This window comes from Candoia aspera, chromosome 2 (genome assembly GCF_035149785.1).
Source record: "Candoia aspera isolate rCanAsp1 chromosome 2, rCanAsp1.hap2, whole genome shotgun sequence".
In the NCBI taxonomy this organism is placed as follows: domain Eukaryota; kingdom Metazoa; phylum Chordata; class Lepidosauria; order Squamata; family Boidae; genus Candoia; species Candoia aspera.
The window spans coordinates 71348603-71375309 of NC_086154.1; the positions used below are offsets into that span (position 1 = coordinate 71348603).

General features: G+C 38.1%; 1 protein-coding gene across 1 annotated transcript in view; it reads left to right on the plus strand.

Moving 5' to 3' along the window:
- The window catches only part of GLRA1 (glycine receptor alpha 1), a 75183-nt gene that overhangs the window by 24917 nt on the left and 23559 nt on the right, over positions 1-26707 (plus strand). The window contains exons 2-4 of the mRNA XM_063292872.1: positions 611-810; positions 1957-2087; positions 18248-18315. Of these exons, the coding sequence (XP_063148942.1) occupies positions 611-810; positions 1957-2087; positions 18248-18315 (399 nt within the window). The remainder of the gene's footprint in view (positions 1-610; positions 811-1956; positions 2088-18247; positions 18316-26707) is intronic.

A 26707-nucleotide genomic window follows, 5' to 3' on the forward strand; every position in this document is an offset into this window, starting at 1 on the left:
CTTTTCTAGTGGCCAGGTGACACATATTTAATTTGTTTGGCTTCTGGTGGTTGCAAGGTCTGTGATACTGTGATGTTACTGCAGTGGGCAGAATCAAGAATTCCATCCTGTTTGGGGAAAACATATCCTTGGACTTATTTTGCCTCTTAAACCCCCAGTGGGAAAACTGCCTCAGGTTTTAAAGAGCTCCCTCCCTTCCCCAAACAAGGGCAAAAGCTGGTCCACCATTCTGGGAAGTCTCTGAGGATTAAAAAAAAAAGGGATGTTGCAGATCACACCCAGCTCATAAGTCATATTTGGCTGGTTTAGGATGTTTTGGGAACCTAGAAAATTAGGTTCAGATAATCAAACCATAAGTGTGTTGTATGACTCAACTAGAACAAGAAGTCAATACAGGCAACCAGATGTTGACAGTTCCTCCTCCTCCTCCTCCTCATCCCCCCCACAATCTACTCAATTTAAGAGGTTATATGTAACTGAATTTAGGGCACTACCGCAACTTATTCTCTAAGCTAACACATTGTGCTAAACAAAGATGCTATCATTTTTCATACTAGTGTACCATGACAAAACCTTTTAACTTTGACTCTTTTATGCCCCCATTTGCTAGATAGATGATGAAGGGATCATCTGTTGCATGGATGAGAAAATACCTGCCATTTCCATAAGAATATATGCAGGTCCTTCTGTTAATAATTTACATAAGCACCATGAGTTTCAATCCCTAAGTTTCAGCGGCAAGGAAGGTGGGAGAGAGGCGGCCATCGCTGTTCAACCACCGAGCTGTCAAAAGTTCACAAATGAACCTCAGTAGATTTTTCCATCTTCCATACTGTTAACAGTGAGTAAAAGATGGGGAAATCTGTTGATGTTTGGATTTTGAAGCTTAATTCATCCTGGGTTACTTCCTTCCTGAGACATTTCTGACTTTTAAGATAGTGTAATTCCCAGAGTTGACCTTCCAACCCAAACCCTAAATCTGAAAGCAAAGCTGACTTAAGCCTAAACCTAACCATATTCTGCAGAGAGAATTAGAGATGAAAAGACACAAGGTGATGGCAAATAAAGAAAGGAAGCACAGAACCGTGACACCAAAAGGAATGCAATTCTCTCCATCTTCCAGACTTCCTTCCCTACCCAGGCATCTGTTCTTCTCTCTACCTGCTTGATTAACAGCCTTGCTGATTAACAAATACCAATAGACACAAACTGCATGCAGCAGGCAGTGCTGCACAGAAGCAGCTCAGCAAGCTTATCTATTGCAAGCTTTTTAAATTCACTGGTTGTTTAGGATTTAGAAATGAATATTTTTTAACTCTACAGTTCAAGCATTTTTCACATGCAAAGCAATGGAAAGCTAAAAGTCTTCATTATGTTGTTTTTAACATTATGTTGTTTGGACTGGAGACAGAGACCTTGGATTATCTGAGGTGCCTTGAAATCAGCACATTTCTTTCTCAAATAGTAATCAGATACTAGAAATCTTCATTCCCTGAAACCTCACTATGCTGTGCAAAGGGAAGTGGACCGAGCCCAGAAAAAGAAAACGTCACCATAGTTTATGCTCTCCTTTGGCATTTGCCATTTAATTACATGATAACGGATTCTCCATAACGGAACGTGGGCAATCTCAAAGTATGTTTCCCGGCTAGAATAAGAGTCCAAAATTCACACTTCTGATCTGGTGCAGGGCTTTTCCTCGGCTGTTACCTCATTCGATCTGATGTAGCAGTCTACCGTATGCTCAGGAATGTTTGGACTGAGCAAACAAATACTTAGAGAACAACTTCATTAACAATTCACAGAGGTATTCCTCAGGCTTTGTAATGGGAACAGTGTGCTCGCTACAAAGAACGCAGGTCCCAAATCCTACAGCATGGGACAAAAGATACAATTTCAACAAGAGTAGATGGGCTACTAATTCAATCTCTGCTTGCTCTTTTCTTTTCGGCTCAGCCTCGCCGCTTCCAAAGAAACTGGAGCAGCAGCTCGATCCGCTCCTAAACTTATGTCCCCTTCAGATTTCCTGGATAAATTGATGGGAAGGACATCAGGATACGATGCCAGAATCAGGCCCAATTTTAAAGGTATGCAGCCTTTCCTCCCAATTCCATTCCATTTTATTTGGATAAGAGCATGGTTTAGAAGCTTATTAATATTAGCGGCTTTGTGTAGGACTATAAAATTACACTCCATTCCCTGCCAAGTAACAACTCCATGTTATTCTCATTCCTCCTTTCAGTGCATGCAGTGGATGATACAGACTAGATTTACAGCAGTAGCTGAAAGACAGAAACAGGTGATGAAACAGACTGAAAGAGTTTAAACTGGGGGTGCTGCCTAGAAATTCCATACTTGTCTGCAATAAAAACATGAACATTGCTTTGCAAAAGTAGACAACCAGCATTTTAAGAATAAGATTTTACCTGAGCTTCCTCTTTGCCAGGAAAGGTGAGGCAAGATGGCAGGGGTGGGGGGTGGGCAGGGGAACAGCATTTAAAATGTTATTTTTCCACTTGTGGCATAGACTGTCATAATACCACTGCATTTCTGAATGTTGCTGCATATGTAGGTCCAAGCAAAAAAGGCTGTAACCAGAAGTGGGAGAAAATCTATTTCTAGGGGAAAAAAACAGTAGTTGCTTCCAGGAAGAAGTATGTTTAATTCAAATAAATTGTCAGGTTATCATCTGTTTACCAAATGCCTCCTGACACCCTTCCCCAACATGGTATATTCCAAAAGTACTGCCACAGTTCAGAGAATTCTAGCCAGCATACCACAGAAATTGTAGGAATTCAAACAGAAAAGCTGAATATAAATCAAGTAATTTGGGAAATGATTAATAAACCGAATAGGAATAGACAGATCCATCTATTTCATGTTTCTTGAGTCATAAGTCAGGACTGTCCTACTGCCTGTGGATTGTCAGATACAAAGTGAGCATCCTAAGGATAAATATATTCAAATCCATGCATTGTTATAGAAAGTGAACATTAGATGGGCTTGTTTTAAAATGTAGATTGAACAAAATCCTCTACCAAGTGTGTTCCATTCCATTACATTCATTGAGTCATGCCCAGGAAAACACATACACGATTACAACCTAAGAGTATGTTCAGTTTTGTATTCTGTCTTCAACAGAAGGTGCTCTGAAAGTGTTTGCCAAAGTCTTAATAACTCAGAATATTAGCATTCTGCCTTTTACTGTCAACCTCATTCCTCACATTTCAATATATTAAGGATAGATGTACTAGCGTAGATAACAGGATCTGTTGTTCAACACAACTCAAGCTTACCCAGTTGTTGGAGAGGGCCCTAGGGACAGGCTGAGCATGACTGCAGTGAACTTCCAATCCAATCAAAGAGAAATTCCCTTTGCCCAGGAATATAACTTGCCAAATCTGCTATCAATTTTATACTTTTAATTCTAGACTTAAAACCCCATTTCCCTATTTGCACATTATCATACGTTGATTTCATTTCCACTGGGCACCCCTTAAATATATAGTACTTACATTTTGAATAAATAAAATATTTCAAATAATTTTTTTCTCTTCTGGGGAAGAAATGGTGGACAGAAAACAGCTCCGCGAAAAGCAAAGCTGATGACTGCAGTGGCATGAAGAGCTGGCAAGTAGACCGGCTCTTTGATGATTCCTCTCCAGACAAGGAGAGGACATGAAATCTCCCACAAGTGCTCCAGACAGTTGCTACTCATGAGGAGACCACAAGACATGGTCTCCAGTGGGTTTATAGCTTGCTCAAACTGTGATCGGTGCCTTTGAAAGGACACTGGGTTCTCACAATTCCTTTTCTAATCACTTTTGGAAATTGGTTGTTAACTGCTTTTCAGCTATTACAAACCTTTGGGTCAACATGTTTTACAGCACTGGGTGAGTTTCCTTCAATCCTTAGCAAAAAAAAAAAGTTTTAAATACAAGTTTAAGGACTTTAAAAAAAAAAAATTAATAAACAGCAAAAGGGTGATTAAAACTTTGATTTTAGAAAGTCACAAATAGACTAAGGATCCAGACAAATTTGAAATAAGATTTTGGAATTAATTATAAAGAATCCTTCCCATGGGAAAATGCTTTTGTTTTGAATTCTTAAAAAAAAAACAATAAGACTTAAAAAAACTTGACACTAGAGGGAACTAGAAGGATCTAAAGATTACAATTAAAAGAGAAGAACACTCAACCACAACTTACAAATACAGAATGAAGGAAAATATTTTAACATTGGACATATTGAAGGATATTTTTGAACAATGGACTCAGAAGTTAATTTTAAGAGTGTCTGCCTCTATAGGTAGACTGTGTTTAAAAATGTTATGGAAGAGGAACAAGTTTTACTTGATAAGATTAAGACTGACTTGAAAGTGGATTTAAAAATGACAGGCTACAGGAATGACATGGAAAAAGATGTTACACTGGACATACAAAAGAAACCAACTGATGTCTTAATAATTAAAAGCGATATACAAATAACAAGCCAAGAGAATGACCTGGATAATTTTCCTCTATTGGATTTATAGAAGAGGCTTGTTAAAGCTTTGAAGAATTTTGTGAGAAGGGACAAAGAAAAAATGAAAGGAAATCAAGTTCTAGATCATTATTTGAAGTGACTAAAGATCAAGATTGTTAGAAGTAAAAGGAAAGAATATAAAATTGGTTTATTTGATCAAGGTTAAAATAGATACCTTGTTATTTCTGGTAACCCTTAATGGACTTTTGCTGACATCAGGACTGAAATGACAAGGCTTTAAGGATTTGTTTAGAGATAAGAGATGGGATATGGGAAGAAGAGATCTTTTGTTGTATTTTAAGAGAAGGTGATAAGTTACTATAATTGTTTATAGTTGTTGTGATGAAGGGGGAAGTCATTTATATATTTTTCTTTTTCTTTACTATATTATTTTTTCTTTTTCATTTTTTTCTATTTTTTTGCTTTTAAAAATTCATTTTTTTCTCTTTGCAAAATGAAAACAAAGCATATATTTCAATTACTTCCCTAATCACTGCAATGGATTTAATAACTTCCCTGTGTGGTATAAGGATTACAGTAAGGTGGGGAAAATGCAATTTAGCTGAGCTGTCACTATAAATCAGCTGGAAAGGCTCTTTATTTTAAACTATATTTTATTTTAAACCATGTCACCCAAATCCATGCACATCTATCCACAAATGATCATCTCTTAGATTTTCATATGCATTACTATATGTATATACACACAAAGAGACAAAGGGGAATTTGAATGAATTTATTAGAGTCTAGTAGACTTTCTATTACATTTGTTGCAGGAAGTGCTGGGATTATACCTATGATTTCTACAGCTAATTGTTAAGTCTGGAAGTCATAAAGACAAGTACATGTATATTTCAAACACTTGGCTGCAACAGGTGCATAAACCAATGCTTGAACTAATCTTATGTACTTACACAATACATTACTTCCACACTTCATGCATCACCTGAAGAATAAGCCATTGTGTAACCCTAGCATTCCCAGTTAGCAGTGGGGAGTGAGGACTAAGAGATCAAAGAAGAAATGATTTTCAGATAGCATACATCTCATCTGCCCTTCTAACAAACCCAGTGTTTATCCAGGATGATCTCATATCCATATGAAAAGGTTTGAAATTCATGCAACAGCAGCTCCATCAGACTTGGACAATCTGTCTACATTCTGTCAGCACAATCATCCAGGCAAGGTCAGCCAAAAGAGCTGCTTTCGATGTGAGCTCTTTTTCAACACAATGTGAAATCTCATCTGATAAGTAACATATCTGATAGGGGAAGCTGGCCAATTGATGTTATACTGTCTAAAGGCACCTTTTATTGCCAAGATCAATCAGGCCACACAGAGGGACCACTGTGCAATCCCATGGGAAATATTTAGTACAAACTTCCTGAGACTTTCACTGCCCTAGAACACTAAATAGAAATAATGCTTTCTACAATTTAATACATCCACTTGTAGTAGATTGGCAACAATGAGCTTTTGAGCCACCAAGCTATGAATGTCAAGTTACTCATCAAGACCAGAAAACTTGGGTGCCCAGGATAGAAGTGAATTTGGACTCCCCTAAAGCCACTTTGCAGTTTTTGAGTAAAGCAGAAAATGTTATTACTCATTGGGAATTTTTCTTACATCCCAGACTGGCATGTGGCCAATCGGGAAAGACAGTCATACACTCACCTGTTTTCAGCTCAGTCATTGTCCTTAACATGCCTATCTCTCTTTAGCAGCCAATATCTTTCACTAGCTACTATTCTATCACCAATTTAATACCTCAAGTTAACATTTGTGTCACTAGAGAATGCTTGGGTGGAACCTGCTTCTGCGCACACACTTTTGCCTTTTCTTGGATGCTTATAATGCTCTAGTTCTTTATGATGGTTACCAAACACAGTCATGATATTTCCTTAGGTGTCCCATTAATTAAATCCATACAATCAAAGGTACTAAAATTCAAATTTCCAAGAAATTGTTGTCCCAGCTTTGGGAAATATCACAGCAAAGGACAGGATAATGTAGCAAGATTAATAACTCATACATAGGCATTTGGTGAGAGAGTTTGAAGGCTCCTTTTCTTCTTTTTCCTTGTTCACATCTAGGTTTGTTATCTCTACCTTATGTGTTCTTTTTTGTTTTGTATTGTTTTCTTGTTTTAATTTTTTTTTAATAATTTGTAAACCACTCAGAGTTGCTGGGAGTCAGGCAGCATATAAATGTCACAAATAATAATAATAACAACAGCAACAAAAACAAAAACATATTCTAAAGCAGCTTTTCCAAAGCTCATAGGTCTAACAACTCCCAAAATTTTGAAATAGTATGGCTAAAGTTGAGCAAGGAATGTGGTTATTCAACTCTGATTCAGCAAACCAAAGACAGCTATAATCTTCAAGAGATGAATGGATGGATATACTGAAATGGCACATCCTGGTCATCAAATTATTTTGACTATGTGAGCATTTTGAGGGTTGGCACATGAACATTGCACCATAGAGCACCATGGAGAAAAGGCTAGGTCATGCAAATTCAACATAACTACAGGGTGAATTCAGTCTAGAACTGTTTTTTTTTAAAATATACTGACATAAACCCTGTACAGGGTATCCATCTCAGCAGGGTCTAACAGCTTAGGCTTTCTTCTGCAACATACATCACCCCTGCATAACAGATCATAAGTCTATCTTTGTCCATGATACGACAGCCATACAGTGTCCAATCAGATGTACAGTATCTGAGAAGTTCACATGACAAGTGATTGCCTCCTCCCACTATTGTTCTGTACCAGCCATATGGGCATGTTGCCTTTAATTCTGTACATGTGCAACATCAAAACAGTAATATTTTGTGCTCTTGTTCTGTCAAGGTTTATTTTGTTCCTACGTATTATCTATTTGTTCCTTGGTAACAAGCCCCTTAACTGCAGAGCACAATCAAGGGAACAAGATTGACATGGACTTTCTTGAATGAATTTTAACACCAAGAATTAGGTGCTAAGAGTACTGAATCTTGATAACTAACATGGGAACCCTCCAGCTCTTCTTTATTGGTGAGCTCATTACAACAGGGTCTCTCTGAAGATTTTTTAATGTCTTTTTTCCAGGTTGTTTACAAGGTGGGCTGAGAATCCATTACTTTGATAAGTCTGCAGTGACTTCTCCCACCTGCTGATTGTTTGCTATAAAGACTTCTTCTTTCTCATATCTCAAACTAGGGGTGGGAAGAGGGGGGTATTCATTTTGCAAACTGGTGAGGTTAAGATAGGAAAGTGGACCAAAAGATGCATTTCCTCTGAGTCCTTTGTAACTTGAATATATTCTTCTCTTTCTAAAAGGATCCCCAAGATCAAATGGTAAGACATAGATCAGCTTGCTCTTTTGGCCTGATTTTATAATGCACACTTCTCAGCGCTGGGAGGAACAAATAAATGAAGTATGCTAAACACATAATTTCAAAGTGCTATTATCCATTGCAATTACGCCTGCAGTCCAGTTGCAAACACGCACATTTTATTAAATGTAAAAATCAGCCCATCTCAGTGACTCACAGCAGGTAACAAAGGATAAAAACAAAATTTATTGTTAAAATTAAGCTGAAATCCAATGAAATAGTTCAGTGAAATTAAAGTAAAACTCCAGAACATGGCAACTTAACTCTATTTCTATTGACGAAAATAAGCAGCTATAAATTCTTGGGGCTTTGCAAACAAACACTCTGGGGAAACCACAAGAAAGTTAATATGTTCTATAAAATTGAATCCAGAAACTTATCTAGTAGATTCATATGCAAAACAGAATTTTTGATATGTAGCACTGCAGGCACAGGCAGGGAGAATAATTTATAGCTTCCAAGCATGTGGTTGAATTTACCGTTACTCTCCTTTAATTTCACCAATCTACTGTGGATAAATGGGAAGACAGATTGTGCTTAATTCTGTGCTTGGAAAATGCATATTGCCTCAACCAAAAAGCAATGCATCGATAAAGAAGAACCAGGAGAATATAATTCAAGGGAATCTATGCTAATTTATTTTAATAGATCTATATTTATAACAATGATTGTAACTGAATCAGAAATGGTGACTGCCCCATAGTAGCCATTTTGTAAGAGCACCCACAACATGCTTATACAATTCCACTTGTATCCAGTAGCCCCCAAAGCTTCATACTACTTTCCATTTCTATTTTGTTTTATTGGCTCCCCCTTGCTGGCATGACAGAGGGATGGATTTTCCTATTGTGATGTCAGTTTCTCATATAGTCATTCATAAGCCCTTTTTGTCTCTTTCCCTATCAGTCCAGACTGGGAGCTGGGGAGAGGCAGGAAATAGAGCAAAATTGCATTTAAATGTTCCTTTGATTTTTAAAAAAATTACAAAATGCATATTCATACAGTGCAAGGAATCATAGAAACTTGGGATAACTGTTCTGAAAACCATGCCTCTCTCTAGGAAGTACTACTCAAGGATGCTTCTTGTACAATGCAGCTCAAGGAAAATCCTCAAGTATTACCGAGCTAGCACTCACCACCTGAGTTTGTTCTCAAAGGGAGTGATCTTAATGAGAGAAATCACAGTATTTTTTTCCCCATGAGAGAGATGAAACCTTCTACAGATGAGGGACAGAGACTGAGAGATGAGGCCAAGACCAATCAATAGTTCTGCAGGAGTTCAAATTCATGTCTTCCAAGTTCAGCTTGGTCGGTATTGTCCTATCTTTGAAAATTCATAGTTATGATAAAAAGGCATTTGGGTGCCTTATGAAGAAAATTTATCAGATCCTATGAGAAAAATCTATACAGGGCCCAAAAAAACTCAATAAACTAGAGAAACCTTTTCCCACATTGGCACATATACACCAAAGAAATTACGCTTTAATATTTAATGAAATATATACTGTACATTACCCTTCTGCTGAAAGCCGCTGCATTGTAATTTTATTCAAGATAATTTAATTTCAGATTTATTTCAATGAACTCCCCATGGGGGCAGTTTACTGACTTCATCTGTCACAAATAAATCAGTATCCAATTCATATGAAAGTCATAGAAGAAGCTTTTCAGAGCTTGGAGTTATACACCTCTGGGCATATCATTCAAATGAATGGGTCAATAAGTCACTGAGGCAGTTTAATGGTTTATAGTCAAATGAAAATAAAATCATGACTCCACGGAGTTGGTCAGTTTCTTTCTTTCTTTCTTTCTTTCTTTCTGCAGGGAGGAGGAGATGCATCATAGGATGTTCACATCTTTGAGTTGCTTTGTCTTAAAACAGGCAACCATTATATGTTTTTAAAGAGAGTGCATAGCACCTGTTCTCAAATGACCTAAGCGAGCCACACCGCTTGGGTAAGGCAGCTCTCATTAACATAAAAACATACCTACAATAAAACTTAAAGAGAGAGTATACTACTCTACACATTTCTTCAGTGTAGTTCCAGAATGCAGACAGAATTATGTAGGAAGTGAGAAGAAGACAAAAGGGAGGGAGGGAGGGATACCCACCTTTACAAGCTTCCTCCAGGAGGCTGCAAAATGTTCTTCCAGTGGTACAATTACTGATGTTGCGCAACACAAAATCTAAATTTTCTGGAACTCTTTGGGGAAAATTAATGAAAAATAAGAGGAAAAAAAGGAAGAATTCTCCTCTTTCTTCCTCTTTTTGTCTTGCCAGTGTAAGCTTTGAATAAGAGAGATTGTTGTGGTCAGAAAGCAGATTGCAGATAAAATACTAAATATTAGAACATTAGAATGAAATATACGATTATCACAGAACCATACAAGCAATTTCTTCTCTTAATTAATAAAAAATGACAAGTCAAAAATATTCTTATGACAGATCACATCAGCAGACTGACTTTTGTTTAGGCTTCCAGAGTTCTTTTAAAAATTTGCACTGATGTGGCTCTACATTTTTTAGGGAAAGCATTCCAAAGATGCAGGACCACCACAGAAAAATTCCATTATGATCTCTTACCAATGGGATACCCTCATTTTGTCATCACAAACTCTCTTGTTTAACTGAGTTAGCTTAAGTGGGGCTGTTTTTACCCTGGGTATATTTTCTCCCCTCACCTCTTGCCAGAAACCAAGAACCTAATGACTACAAAAAGCTGATCCCCAAAACTATTTCTATTCTCCTCTGCAGCATTCCTTCTATGAATATGAATAAAATTATGGTCATAATTTGTATCTTTGTGTATCCCCTGAGCTATGTGTCTCTATCTGGCTATAAGAGAAATATTGTAAGTTGCTCTGTTCTACATGAGGAGATGGAGGAAGGAGGAAACATAGTTTGGAGTCCTTGGTGCTCTCTGAGCTTGTTTGTTTGCTTGCAGATGTTTCATTACCCAACTAGGTAATATCATCAGCAATGGTGATGTTACCTAGTTGGGTAATGAAATGTCTGCAAGAAAACAACAAGCTCAGAGGGCACCAAGGACTCCACAGTTCAAGCTACATACATTCTCTTTTATTGGAAACACAGTTTACACTACATAGAAACTACACAGTAGAGAAAGGGATAGAACCATCCTTCCATCCCTTTAGCCTTCACATTCTCGTCCCTTTCTCTTTCCTATCTCATCCAATCCTTGTTCCATTCAGTCCTTGTCTTACCCCCAGTGCCAGATTGCAAATCCCCCCCACTTTGTCTTCCACTGTTCTTTTCCTTCTTTCCTCCCTACCTCCATTTCTACTCTCCTTTCTATGCTTCTTCATTACCCTTTTTCTCTACCTCTTTTCTCTGACTCTCCAGGCCTTACCTCTTCCACAACTTGCCCCTCATCCAATGATTTTTTTTTTACCTCATGCCATTGGAAATACTGTATCACTTTATTAAATTGAATGTAATGGAGGTAATGAGTATTGATGGAGTTGTTAATTGAAGGATAATCAATCAGGTTTTAAAGCACGATTTGGATGAAAATTGGGAAATTAATTTGGGGGAGATGGTTTGTTTTTCAATTAAGTTTTCAAACTTGTTCTTTGTTTATCATTTTCTAAAAGAAAAGTGTGAAAAGTCTGAGAAATTTACCATGCTCTGTGTGTATGTATGTTTTACAACCATCTCCAATTAACTGTAACTCTGAACTACCACCTTGGAATTATTTATGTGGAAGAAAATTTGTAGTATATTGGGTTATTATTGTTATTATTGATTAAGCATACTTGTGATCTTATATTCTTACTTGATTACCTTGGCCTGCCTGTATATGTTGCAAGTCTTGCACTCAATGACATTAGTTCTTCCAGAGGTTTCAGTAAAGCAAGCATCAGAAAAAAAACTGCTCCTGACTCCAGTGTCTTTTCTTTGATCAATAGAAAGGACACAATAAAATAATTTATTACATATATTTATGGTTTGAATAGACAATGGGTTGACTAGTTTTGCCTTCTGTAATACTTAAATACATCATGATTATTTCTAAATTATTCCATATTTTGATATAAACTAGCCTATTAAAGTTTTGTGCAAATCTTACATCTTTTTACACTACCTGGTAAAAATGGTCTAAGATACTACTCCAGTTTACATAATTCCATCATTTAAAAATTACTAGTTTTCAAATAATTTCAAAGAGATTCAGGGTTTGAGCAAAGAGCAGATAGCTGATTACCATGGTACCTAAATATATGATAACAGTCCCAGGAAGAAGGTAAATAAATAGAATAAGATGACACAATCCATATTCACTCAATTCCAGCTAGAAAAATATGTATCTTCAAATATAAATCTTCAATTTCCCAGATCTTGCTTTTTCATAGAAGCACTTGTGGTGGGATTCAGATAATTCTTCCATACACATGGAGTACTGTACTCTATTTCTGGAACCACATTTTAAAAGACATAATATAGAAAAGCTACCAGGATGGTAAAGAATCTATAAACCATGTCCTACAAGTGATGCTTAAAGGACCTGGTCATGTTTTTAGCTTGCAAAAGAGAAATCTAAGAGACATGATAGATAGGAGTGTATAAATATGTTGTCATATGCAAGACAGAAACTTGGCCTTACAATGTTTTGTCTGCTTCTCATTTTTTAAAATTTCATTTTATTTTTTTAATGCAAAAAAATAATAAGAAGGTGGGGAACAGATGTGTGCGGGCAAATTGGCACTCCTAAGCACCAGTGTGGGAACCCTTTATCAATGCACTTGAATTGTTTTAATATTAATTTATTAATCTGATGGAAATAAAGTTGATATTGTGGATACTTTTAGCTGCAGCTGTTTTTTGATAAAAGATATAGTTGTATATATTACAGAGCTTTTCTGACCAACCAAACTGTGTTACTTCAGTTACCAGTTTAAACTATCATGGCTTCTTCATTCATCCACAGAATCTTAGTAATTGTGCATTGATTAAATCTGCCTTGACAGTACTATTTCATTTGATACCTTATCTACAGTTCCAAGAATCAATGATGGGAGGAAACATTAAGGCAGGCTGGACCTGTGATGTACTGTATGTGCAGGGATCATAGAGTTCTGGTTCTTCACAGCTCCTAGTCAGCTGTAAAGGGAGCTTAATAGGAAGGACTTTCAGGTCGGAGTCACATTCTAGTTCTTTCCCTTATTTAACATGACAGCATACAGACAGCCTAAAGTGCGAAGCATGTAGAGGCAGTTCAACTGGCAATTCAAAATCAGAAGAATAGAATTTATATCAGTATTGGGGAAAAGAACAGGAACGCTTCCCGTATTATAACTGATGCAGCTCTTTGAGTCCAGAGACAATCACTTTCAAATAGCCACACTTAGTAAAAACACTGAAGCATGGTGAAGTTTATTTACTGTGTATGTCTTGCCAGACAAAAGCAGTGAGACATATTAGTTCTTGTTCACATCTGCGGGATCTCAGAGACTTAAAGAAAATCATTAGTTATGCTAAATCTCAAGGCCTTGTAGCCTGTAGCTAAAATGAACACTATACTATTGTCAAAGCTTTCTTGAACAATGTGACATCAGTTCATTAGTGTAGCTTGATTGGACAGGAAAGTGGGGTGGGGGACATGCATGGCAATAAAAAAAGGCTAGTCTCTTTAAGAGAAGACAAAGGAGAAAGGAAAAAAGAGAATTTTGGATGTAATTATATCAAATTCATATGAGCTGAAATTATGCTGAATGCATATGATTTCATTTTACACATGTAGTCTTGGACTAACAGTTAGGTCTTAAAGCAGCCCAAATGTGTTGGATTCAAATATAATGCTGAAGGGGGCTGTCTTTGTCTGACTAGATGCATCTGTTGCTACTGGGGAATCTAAATCAATAATGGCATCAAGGTCAGACTGAATAGAATCAATGTTCTCCTCAAATTGCCTAAACAGCTTGCCAGAGGAGGACTTTGTGTGTTCTAATTTAGCATCCCCATGATCCAGATGTTGTCATTCCTAAGCCTTCAGAGAAAAGTGCTGCCCAATGGCTGCTGGTAGACAGAGCAGTGGTCACTTTACAACTCTCAAGGCCACAAAATAGGCAAGCTACTATGCTCTGATGTATCTAATTTACTTGCTGTGCAAGATACTTTTCATTTCTTGAGTAAACAAGGGTGCCTTATAGATGCTGCAGGACTGGAAAGAAGCAAATATAACCTAGGCAGTGAAACAAGGAATCTGATGGAATAGCCAGCTATGTAAAGCAGAAATTGGTGGATCAGTTCACTGATCAAGTAAGTGAATATATCTCTGGAGAAATCAATAATAAAGGTCAATAGATATTTGTTCCTTCTGCGGTTGCAGGCATCATGGATCCATGGATAGCACTGTGAAGATAGCACTCTCTAGGGAGTGCATTGATTTTCTTTATGCTGAAGAAGAGGAATTGGTTTTCCTTTGCCTTCCTTTCCACATCTATTCCACAAGGGTCTGTTGCTCAGTCCCACTGGATTCTCAGGTTAAGATACTACACTCCGATGTCTACAATATTACCTATCTTCTATACCACAAACTCAAACTTCTTATATGGGTACTATTTTGCAGTTTTAGCCTTCTCATTTACATAAATCACTTCAAATACACTGCTGGTTAATTCCCCTCTCCTTCCAGTTTCCCTGTAGTCTTAGAGACATTCTGCCTTTAAAAAAGATTTGTCTTCCGTCTGCTAGATAAATGGGAGTTTTGCAATCCATGCCCAATTCAGTGAATCTCTCCCCTTCCTTAATTAAATTACTGGCTTCCCCAGGTTAGTGCAGATTCTTTCATAATGATTTTTTGTTAGTTCTAGAAATCTTCTCTGTGTCAAGATGACGTTTCTGTCTCCCTGCTTTATCACTCTGTTGCCTGTGTTGTTTCTGTTGTTCCTGGATGTGTTGTCCTTTCTTGAATACAGCTTTACAGCAATCAGTTTTCACACAATTCCTTTATTTGGGAGTAGTCAGATGGCACGTGCTTAGGACTGCTGCAGAATTAACATCCTTTACCTCTTTGCTTGATGTTAAATACAACTTGCTAGTACCTTTCCATCTATTAAATTCTTCTGAATGTATTGTTACAAAATGTAAGTTTGAATCCTCCCTCACGTCTAGAGCATTCACAATAGTTGTGTCAAAATATTCTGGGAGTCTGTTTAACACTAATTCAGTTAAAACTGCCTTGGGTATTCACCCCTTGTACCTCTAGCTGGCATGATATTTCCAGCATCTAGCCTCTAACATAGATAAGCTCTCTCCTTCTTTGCCTTTTATTACAGAGAATCACACTAAAGAGCACTTTAAAAAATGATAGAACTTTTCTCATGCACTTTCCCTCATCAGCTCTGCATTTCTATTATTTCTTACACATTTGGATTCTGTGGCTTACCACCAAGCAGATCATTCAGTCTCCTTCATCATCATCTTCTGCTCTTTCTTGGCCTTCTGTTAATGGTGATGCTGTTCCCTATACCTGAGTGAGCAACTTTGTGAAAGGCTCTTTCCACTTCATACAGGGTTCTTTTGTACACACTGCTCTGCCCCTTCATCTGCAAATACATTGTGGATACAAGATATCCTATTGTGAATAAACCTGTTACTCAGAAGCAGCACCACAATAGGCCAATCCACCATCCTTTGAGGGAAGGAAGAATGGAGAAAGCATCTCTCTGCTCCTCCACTGATTGACTTATCCAGCCCACATCATTTGCCCTCACCTCCCAACTATTCTCCACCCAATTCCTTACTGCCTATGCACATAACCCTAGTTGCATGAAATTCAAACAGAGAAGAGCAAAATGAAAGATAACAAATTAAATTTGGGAAGTTCTTAAAAAACCTCATCCTGATCAGAGGGAACTCAAACTGCCAACTGAATGCTGAAACCATAGAAAGTATTGAAATTCATGCCTGGGGTTTCTACAAGGGAAGGAGGTCAAACATGTCAAGATTGTGCTCAAGACCATGAGATCAAGGCCCTGTCACTTTCTTATAAGCACACATGATGCATGTAAAAAAGGGTTGGGGCTTTAATTGCATGATTGCAACCCCCATCTTCTCATTTTTCACATAGACACAGACACACACACACCCTTGCAAATGTCTCTGGCTATTATAAAGAGTCCACAAGAATCTCAATCACATCAAAATGAGGCTGATTCTGTAGCAAATGAGGAGCACATCACACTCTTGATTTGAACCCAAGTCAAACTTGATATCACTGGGATTTCTTCCCAAACTAGCATTCTCTTAGAATTGCCCCTAAAACAACAGGCCTTGTCAGAGCCTTTTCTAGCCTGGCATTAGATAAGCTTTTCCTGCAGTAACCACGTGGTCATATGGGATTCAAATATAGAGGGATCAAATATAGAGAAATCCATTGACTGGCATGCAGGTGTGAACCGTCCCTTTGATTCTGTCAAGGAATCCTAAAGGAACCCAGTGTGTCTAGACAATCAGCTGGAGCTGTTTCCTGGCAAGCCCTTTGAAGCCGGACAGATCTGTGCTCACCCTTTTCCCCTTCATGTTCAGTCAGCCATATCCTGGTCCTGAATATAGATTGATACATTATCCTTACTGAATGTTGCAGTCTGCCACTGCTATTTGCAAAGATTTATTTGTATTTGGGCTAGGTTTGCTGGCTTGTTTAATTCTGTCATCTTTCCAAGGTAGACAGCCAAGTAATAACAGAGACTAAAACAAAAAGGAAATCAAGCGAATCTCAGCACAGCACATTTCTGATCATTTCAGTTACTAGACATTCAAGCTTCTGACTCGAATTGTCATTTCTCTTGGGCCCTTTTCAGCTGCTTCCCAGCTTGGATGCCCTTTGTTAGTCTTTTATTGGAAAGGACATGTGGGGTTTTCTGAATCCTTTTGTCCACGGGGTCTTTGTAATCTAAAGTCAAGGAGCTGGAGGGATTTAGATAATGTTACTCCAGGGAAATGGGCCCAATTTGTTCATTGATTCTTCCTGTCCTCAAATGAAGGTTAGTCTGAAAAAAGAAACAAGGATCAGTGAATGTGAAGGAAGATACAACTCAGTGCAACATGCTTCCTATATCCTGTTGGATCAAATCAAGTCCTAATCAGGTGGAGAACCCCAAATTTATAAGAAAACAATGGCAATCATTACAATGTAAGAAAAATAAATCTGTATGTCATATCAAGCCTTCTGTGCAGAACTACTTTTACCTAAGGATCACCCTTAGTCTTTAAATGGCATGCTAGGGGCATATCTCCAAAAACTAGGAGGGAACAATGCAATTAATTAAAGTGTTTTAGTTTTAATGGGATTTTATTAGTATTTTATCATATATTTATTCGAATTTTTATTGTATATTTATTCTATATTGTAAACTTCCCAGAGTCCCTCCGGTCAGAGGAGATAGGCGGTGACAAATTTGACAAACAAATAAATAAATAAAGAAAGAAAGAAAGAAAGAAAGAAAGAAAGAAAGAAAGAAAGAAAGAAAGAAAGAAAGTGGGGCCAAGGGAAAAAAGCCAGTAACTTCTTTTAATTTTAATTAAGTTTAAATACTAGAAGAAAATTCCTGACAGTAGGAGCTGTCAACCAGTAGAATAGGCTGTCTCATGAAGTGGTATGTTCTCTTTCACTGGAGGTGTTCAGATAGAAGTCCTTCTATCCAAAATGCCTTAGTAGGCCCTCCACTGAACTAGATGACCTCTGAGATACATCCAACTCTAAAATTCTATGACTCTAAGAAATAGAGTTAATATATTTACTTCCTACATTTATTTATTTGTCAAATTTCTCTGCCACCCATCTCGTATACAATGACTCTTAATATGTTCCCTCTTCTGTCACATTAAAATCACATCTGCCTTCCTCACCATCTACAAGCTCTAAATCTAACCTCTTTTTATACTGTATCATCTTCCAACTGTAAAAATTAAATGTATAAATGAGAAAATTAATTACACTGTGGTTCCTATACTCAATCTCCATACACTAGGGTTGTGTGCACAGATTATAAGTGTGTAGACTTTATGTACAAATCGCCACTGGTCACTCCAGAATTGGAAGCAGAGACCCAATGACCGTCTTCTTCTATGCATTCTGACAAATTTGTTGGAAGACAGTGGGCAAAGTCTTCCCAAATGGTTGCAGTTGGGTACTTACACAAAACAACAAAACTGACCTAGGATAAGGAAGTAGAGGAATGTTACCAAATGAAAGATTTCTTGACATTGTAGCTTACTAAGGCAATGGATTCAGTAAAAGACTTTGATTCAACTGTAATAGTCTACTTTGACAGGTTGACACACAACAGATTCCATCAGCCTTTACTTGTTTTGCAGGTCCACCAGTGAACGTGAGCTGCAATATTTTTATCAACAGCTTTGGTTCTATTGCAGAAACAACAATGGTAAGTAGAATGAAACATGTTATCTATGCAAAGGATATCCACTTCACAAGACAACATAGACATTTTACTTACAGTATTATATGCTTAAAATATGTTGTTGACTCCCAGTTCCCATATGCTCTTTTTCCCTTTGGTCACCAATGAGTCCCAAGCTGGCTGTATTTTTGCTGAGAGGATGAAGCCAACACTTTTAACTAGAAGCAGAAGGAAATCAACCTCTCCACTCAGCAGCAGATTAAGCTGTGTTCTTTGTTGCTTTAGAAGCTATGCTACTTCACAGATCAGCATGAGAAATCTCCTGGTTTATAGTCATGTCCTGTAATTTGTTTCATTACCCAGGCAAAACTAGAAAACTCCAATTTCAAAGAATGCTGCAGATTCAGTGTTTTCAGGGTGCATTCAAGTTAATACAAACACAGCTAATCCATGTCCTTTACACTATATACTATATCCGTTATATACTGCCTGCTAATAACATTCTGTGCCATGATTTCAGCTGGGCAGAGGGACATGATGGTAATTGTTCATATGGTCAATATACTAGCATTGGACACCAATTTGGGAGTGGCACCCACACTAACACATAAAGTTCCATGCCATCCCTTATTTAAAGTATAAAGAGGAAGGCAGGAATCAAAAGGATTTATATCATCAGACCATGAAGCTGGTGGTGTTATCATTTTTGGAAGGAAATTTTCCCCACTTTAATATTTGTTTTTAACTGAAACACAGCTTTTCATTAAGGAGTAGAAAATGCCAGTTTTGGCCATGGAAAAAGAAGCCGTACTGAAATGTTTTAGCATTCTGGAAGACTTATTTTGAAGTGGAAAATTGCATTATCAGGTCATTTGGGAATTTCATGTAGAAAAATGAAGAGCTGGCTTTCTGAGCAGATATAGGCAACAGAGTTTGATGACTCTGCTTTAGTTTTGGGATCACTGTACAAATACTGATCCTCTTGGGGTCAAATTTACATACTTATTATAATTTCCTTTTTTTATTTAGAAAGATTATTAAAATGCCAGTATAGGGAATTTTAATTCACACATAAGACATTAAAGTTGACACTTAAGGATGCTAGAGACCATCTTTTTGAATCACACAAAGTGATAGGTATCGTTACATCAACATGTAAGGGTCTAATGAGTTCACCATTACAAAAGAGAATAATAAATGCTGTATAGAGCACAAAGACCATCAATATGAGAAAGAGATTATCAGGAGATCTGAGGAAGAGGAATTCTAGCAAGCAGATCAGTTTCCTCAAACATTAGGGAAGATAAGAGGGCAAATTACACAAAAGATACATAGAACTTTTGAGGATAAGGGTTCCAATGGTGAAATTCACAAAATAAGAAGCAACAGAGAAAGGAGTAGAACTCTATCTATCCATTTATCCATCCATCCATCTAGTTTTTAAGGAGGGAAATTTATTTGGAATAGATTTTCAAAGGCAAAGGTACCTTAAAGATCTTAATGTAGTACCATATCAATATGCATTTACAGTACTGTGTATCAGATGTACTTAGGGACCAATATGTAGATATTTGGTGCTGGTCAGTTGCTAGGTGGTTTGCTTTAACAACCCAAATGGTGGCCCATACCTACTGCAATGAAGTGAATCTCAACTACTAAGTCAACCATAGCTATGCTTTGGAAAATACAGCTAAGTTGTCATGAGTACGGATGGTGAGCAGGAGGGGGCCCCTATCCAGGGGGGAAAATGCATGTGTAGTTTAGAGGCTTTGAACTGTCCTTCAAAGAAACTCAGAGCAAACACACCTTGAGTTTTGGGGTTTATCTGTCTGGGTTTCCCACGCTCCTTCAGTTTGGTAGGATTTTTGTCTACTAGAGCAGTTAATAAACACTAGAGACTAATTCCTTGTCTGAGCATGGTTTTTTGCTCAGGTTAGGACAAAAGTGCTTGTCAATACTATTCTGCCACTCCCCCACCCCATCTTCTGTTATTATCTATTCATCAACAAATATCAGTCTTTAGACTGCATATTTTCTGATGATTTGGGTTCTAACTATGAGATTAGGAATCATGGGCATTCTTATTACTATTACTATTTGTTATTATTACCACCCAATGCATGGCACCAAAGCCAGACAAGTATGGAAAAAACCCTTCATATATTATTAAGGGTAGCTTTATTGTCTTTGGATGCCTGACTAATCAATTTAGATATTTGTCACTGGTAAAAGGCAATTAACCACCACCTAGTGATTTGAGTGGAAGCTGAAGGCAACTGAGCGCACAGTCCTAAGGACACTGTCTACTTCCTCAGGTCCAACAAGTTCAAACCATTCCCAAATAACTGGGTAACTGCAAGCAAATCCAAGCGATTTTGTCCAACAGATGCTGAGCAAATTCCTCCACAAACTCCTGCAAAAGGTTCCCCAGGCCCCCTTTACCCAAAAGGGCTCGTGTCACCCAAAACAGGGCTGTGGGGTGGCAGTCTGCAGATGCAATAAGGGCAGAGAAGTATTGCCACTTTGCCACCCTTACTGCCACAAGGTAAGCCTTAATAGTGGCTCCAACCCATGTTTGGTCGAGATCATCCTTAGTTGTGCCAGCAATGCTAGATGTCTCTTGTCTCATTTCATGTCCCTCAATTCTTCCATAAACCATAGTGAGTAACAGGATCCCTGAGAGAGGAGAGGTTGCACGGGGATGATCTGATCCAACACCTCAGCCACTCTCTTGTTCCAAGTGGCAACCAAGGCTTCAGAGAGACCATACAGCAGACCAACAGGAACAACCTGCAGCTCCCCCTGAAACCCATCTGGGTCCATCAGTCGCTGGGGGCGGACTAGTCTAATAGGTCCAGCCTCCCTGCAGTCCAGCACTATCCAAGTTCTACCTTGCTTGCCTTATTGCTATTTGCTATTTGTGTGCTACTCATCAACCAGCAAGCACACAATCTTGACTTTACAGACCTCCTCTTTAGGCATTGTAGGAGGAGAGCCATGTTGGTGTGTGGCTCCACTATTAGGTGGATCTACCCATTCTCTCTCTGCCTGGGGTTTGTATATATTCTAGTGTTAATTAACCTCTATTTTTTAATGTTGACTTTTTATATTTTTAATTGCTTGTTTTTATATATGGATTGTTTTTATTTTATTATTGTACGCTGCCCGGAGTCACTTCTTGTGAGATGGGCAGTTATATAAATTTGACTAATAAATAAAAAATAAATAAATAGTACTTGGATAGGAGACCATGGGGAATCTCAAGGCTGTAGGCTGGACTGGGAAGTTCTAACAAAAACTCCCAGAAGAAGGCAATGTCAAAGATGCAATCGCTAAGTACTGAGCTCAGCTTGAGTGATCATTGTTTTTTACGTTACCAAAGTATTCCAAACTTTCACCACTGGAATCCTACTGTGTCTCTACTATTGCTGTTGTTGCAAATCTTTATCATTCTAAAGTTGAGCAGCAGAAAGTCAGGCTGAAAAAGATGTTAATACATTCATCATGTAAAGAGATGGGGATCACATAAAGTTAGTAATATTCAGTCTGAAGTAATTAAAAGACCTTTAAAAGTAACTTTTAATGACCATGTATTGACATTTGGGATCCTCATTCTCTAATGCCCTTATGTGATCTATAAATATTATGGATGACTTTGTGATCTACAGATATATTATGGGTAACTTTTCTTTAAATAGATTGAAGTCGTCCATAATATTACTCTTTAGGCAACTGCAGTACAACTGCTGCTGCTAAAAAGGGTCACTGGGAGAACTCAAGAAAGTAGAACCTGGATGAGAATTCACTGAAAGTAATGGTTAGGAGTCATATTATTTCACAATCAAATAAAGTGTTTTGGTAAACAGGAAATATTAAAAATGTAATAGTCCAACTTTCTAGAATAATAAGAAAGTTTAAGGGCAGAATCCTTACCTTGATTTGGTCTCCCGTGAAGGCTTCTTGACATTTTCTTTGCAATGCCTGGGAAATTATTGCTACTTTCTACTACAGCTGCAAATACATAGGTTGAGTTAAGTGGAGGTACGTCCCATCGGATAGCCGAAGCAAACAGAACTCTTGAAAGATAAGCAGCAGCAAACTAAAACCCTGCCACCTTACAGAATCCCAAACCTCAGTTTTTGGTAGCTTGCTTTGAGTAGTTTTTTTTTTTTTAAAAACCTATGTTTGTGGGAGAGCACAAATCATCGTAGCATCACTTTTATAAAATATAAAATACAAACAGGCACCCAATGTGTGAAGAAGTGATTTGGAACGTATCTCTCTGCCACCCATGCGCTACTTTTCACACTCTAAGGCACAACAATATTCAGCATAGACATACAGTAAGTCTTCTTCATGATTGTGCTGAAGGATATAAAAGAGATGGGAGTATCTGCTTCAGCTGTGCCCATCTAGCCTTGACTTTTTCATGCTGCAGGATAGGTCTAAAGTGAAAATGACAGTTTTCAGCTGAATTGAGGAGACACTGAGCCTCTGGGAACTGCCAGAGTATGATTTTGGACCAGTTTAGATTTGGCACTGAAACTGGCTGATCAGATCATTTCAAGATCTGAGTTGTCTTTTTTCCTGGCTCTTCATCAGTTTATTTGAAACAGGATCAAAGTTTGTCTTTTCTTTTGCAATGTCTGAGTATCTGGGCTGTCTAGCCACCTATGGGTAAGAACTCTTGCCTGTTCTGCCTCCTATGAGCCATTCCATTTTCAGCCAATTGCTTGAAAAATGGCCAGGCACCCTAGCACCTTGCAGGCCGACTGGTCCTCTGCTGAATAGAAGAGAATAGGTAGAATTCTAGTCAATTTCTCCTCCATTTTCTACTGCTTATATGGGAATCAATCAGGGCTGCATATTAAAATGGATTTCCCACAGCCTGTTTGCATTGTTTAGCTCTCATCTCCAAAGAAAATTCTCTTATTTGCCATTCAGTGTACCTAGGACTTATGTCTGTCTGTCTATATATCATCAATCTATCTCCATCTTATAAATTGCATTTGGGCTTTCTCACAGCAGCTGGTAGCATATAGTCAGCCTTGGCTGATTCTGAAGAAGCCAAGTAGTATTCAGATGGATAACGACCTAGAAATCCTAAGGCTGTAGACTAGATTGGAAAATTGAAAAAATAACCCTGAAGAAGACTATGGCAAATTATTTGGATATATTTGCCAAGAAAACTGCATGTCCCAAAGTTTGGAAGCAACTTTCCTTATAGCTTTATATTCTACATGTGCTTTGCATGACTGTTGTTAAAGGACTCTTAATGGTTAAAAGAAATGTAAGCACAACCCAATTTCACAGTTGCATGAAAAAAAAATGTTATTGGCTATGTCCCATTAAATTCTTTCTTCTGGATTCCTTAACTCCTCACCCTTAAGCAGTATGCTCAAACTTCCATTTAGACTGAACTCTCCAAGCAACCAACCCATTCTTGTGTTATTTCAGCATGCAAGACAATAATATGAGCCATTCCTCATTTACTACATCCAATTCTGGTACAAGCACAGCAACATATTTTTTTTCAATCATGATGTTACCTTCATCTGATTCACAGCCCATTCCTGAAGGAGCCTAAGTAGTCTTTAGCTATTTTGGTCAGAAAGATGTTGTTTCTCCCATATCCCAACACAACTTTTTCCATGGATACAAGCAAATGCAGTTCACCCACCATTTTGTCTATCCAATAGAAGAGAATGTCTGTAACTCCCGGTTGAACTGTGGAGCCCTTGCCCTCTGATCTTGGTTGTTTGCTTGCAGATGTTTCATTATCCAACTAGGTAACATCATAAGTGCAAGAGGACTGCAATGTCCTCCAGAACCAGATCATGCCTCAGCTGCCCTGAGGCAAAAACCCTTTGGACTCTCCACAGCAAATCTGAATAAATGGCCAAACCAACCAGTCTAGCCACCTGTCAAAATTCACTTCCCCAGCCCATTCCACTTTAAGAAAAGTAATTGGTGAATCTTTTCCCACCAGCTGTTGATATTTGGCAAGAAGGGAGGAAAACAAAACTAAGGGAATCCACCAGTCTTTGTCTTTGGTATGCCTTGTATGCTGTAAATTAGGCCAGCACCATTTGTCAGCATTGCGCCTGAGAATGCATAGAGATCATCAGTGGGAATGGCAAATTTTGTACTTGTAGTTTTCTGCTGGTTCAAGGACTGGTGGATAGCACTTTAATTTGGCCAGAAGGAAGAGCCCTGTGTCCAGGTTCCCCTGGCATCATTGTTCCTGTATGCATTTATTTCATGTTGCACATGAAATCAGCACAAGAACGAGGCTAACCTGCCAGATCTTAGCATTTGCAGTTAATTAAGCAAAACAGTATTTTGCTTTCAGCCCATTAGATGAATTACATTGATTTTCACTGACTGCAGCCATCACTGATATTCATGAACAGAAAAAAAAAAGGGGGGGGTTGTTTCCATTTATTTGATTTGTTCAGGTAGCTGTTGTCTGCAGAGATTCAGGACCCTTTTATTTTCCAAATCCTTCCAGTTTTTTACCCACATCTTTCTTTCTTGACTTCTAACTTGTGTGACTGATTAGTTGCACACAAGGCTGATCCCATTATTGGCTGCCTTCAGCAACTGAACCATTTTCAGACATCATACCTTCAGGAAGAAGAAATGGCTAATTAACCAGAACATGGGAAGGAGCGTGGCCCTCCTTATAAGTAGCAAGGAGTACAATTTTGTTCATGCCTGTATTTTCAAGTTCAGCTGGAGGAGGGGAGTCATCAGTAGGAAGAAGTTAGGCCATGCCATTAGGACTGCAGAATTGTTCAGAGTGAAATGAGGACTCTGAACTTCTATCAGAAATGCCAGATGTATACAAAATATAAAATTATTTGCACACTGAGTTTAAACATACATCCCAGAAATAAGAACCTTTGCATAATGCCTTCCATATTAATATAGACCTACCCCTATGGACATTTCTTTAAAAGGCTCAGTTCTTTTTAAAATATATGATAGTTTTATATTGTGTATTTGTACAGGTATTTCGCTTCTGAGCTTAATCTGAAGGGAAAATTTCATAGCTTAGTTTGCATTAGAAGCATCTTTGTTCAGTACTGTATCTCTTGCTATTGCAATTACTAAAGCCTTGATAACAGCCAAATGATAAGCAAACTAATTCTGAAAATATCTGGAGCGTGTTCTCATGCTCACCACCCCATTATCATCTTGTTCCCTGTTTTCAGGGTATAGATACATTGCCAAGCCTGCCTTAGAGAACCCTTTTCTTAAGCAGTCTCAAGTTCCCTTTCCCAATCTGATTTAGTACTCCACAAACTAAGGTTAAATGTTCCCCAAATAGGCAGTAATTCTAAGGACCATTGACTTACACAAAGACAAAGAAAAGAATCAGCAGGTTCTATATTAGTTAGCAATGAGCACACATATCATTGTTTCTGTCCACACCTTTCCTTTATTATCAGCTTCTGACTCACTGTCTCAGTCCTCTCAAATAAGAGATGCACTAAATAAAAAACATAAATCCTAATCCTAACAATTAATTGGGTCAAGGGCAGTGAAATTGGTTTACGATCTGGCATTCCTCAGGCCCATCGAAAATGCAAACGAAGGAAGGGACTGTGAGATTTTATTGCCTCTTTTGTTTATTAAATGCCACCTGCTTCTTTTCTCCTCTGAGGCTGAGGAGGAAAGGGACAGATGGCAGAGGGGAGTTCCTGGCCAGACAAAGGAAGCCAAAGATGCCACCTATTGTCCAGGAAAAAAGAGGATGGCTTCACCTGGCTTGGAGATGCTCAAGGGAGTTGTAAAGACATGAGATTATGAAGCAGACATCAATCTCAGTGGAGCAGGTGAGGCAAGCTCCAATTAAATTATGGAACAAGCCTATAAAATTTGTAGCACTGTCTGGTTTTGCAGCTGGATGGAAGAACCCCATAAACTAGTGAGTTCTCTAGCTGCATCTTAAACAAGCCAACAGCAGCCATTGGAGAGGCCATGCCATGGAACAAAGGGCAGGACCAGATGGGGCGATCAGGCATCTTTGTGACTAAGCAGAAGTTATGATTCTTATGTCATCCAAATGTGCCACAACTCTCTATTTGTTACTTTACACAGCTAAATCAGGCTCAGATCTAGATTATAGTGGCAAACAGAGAGGCAGAGGCAGATAGGAGGCACAGGTACATAGATAACCATAGTAGCTGTTCATTTGACAACCAGGGTAAGCAGCATGAGTAAGCAACAATGCAGGAAGCTATGCTGCTGGTGATTAATCTCAGCCAACAAACAAAAAATATAGTCTTCCAAGAGCCAGCCACAAATCAAGTCTAGAAAAAGAACTGAGTAACAATTTGTGAGCAGTAATATACCAAAGCATTCACAATTTGTACCCAGGTCTTTTCTGTCTGTGTTATCAGAACCTCCA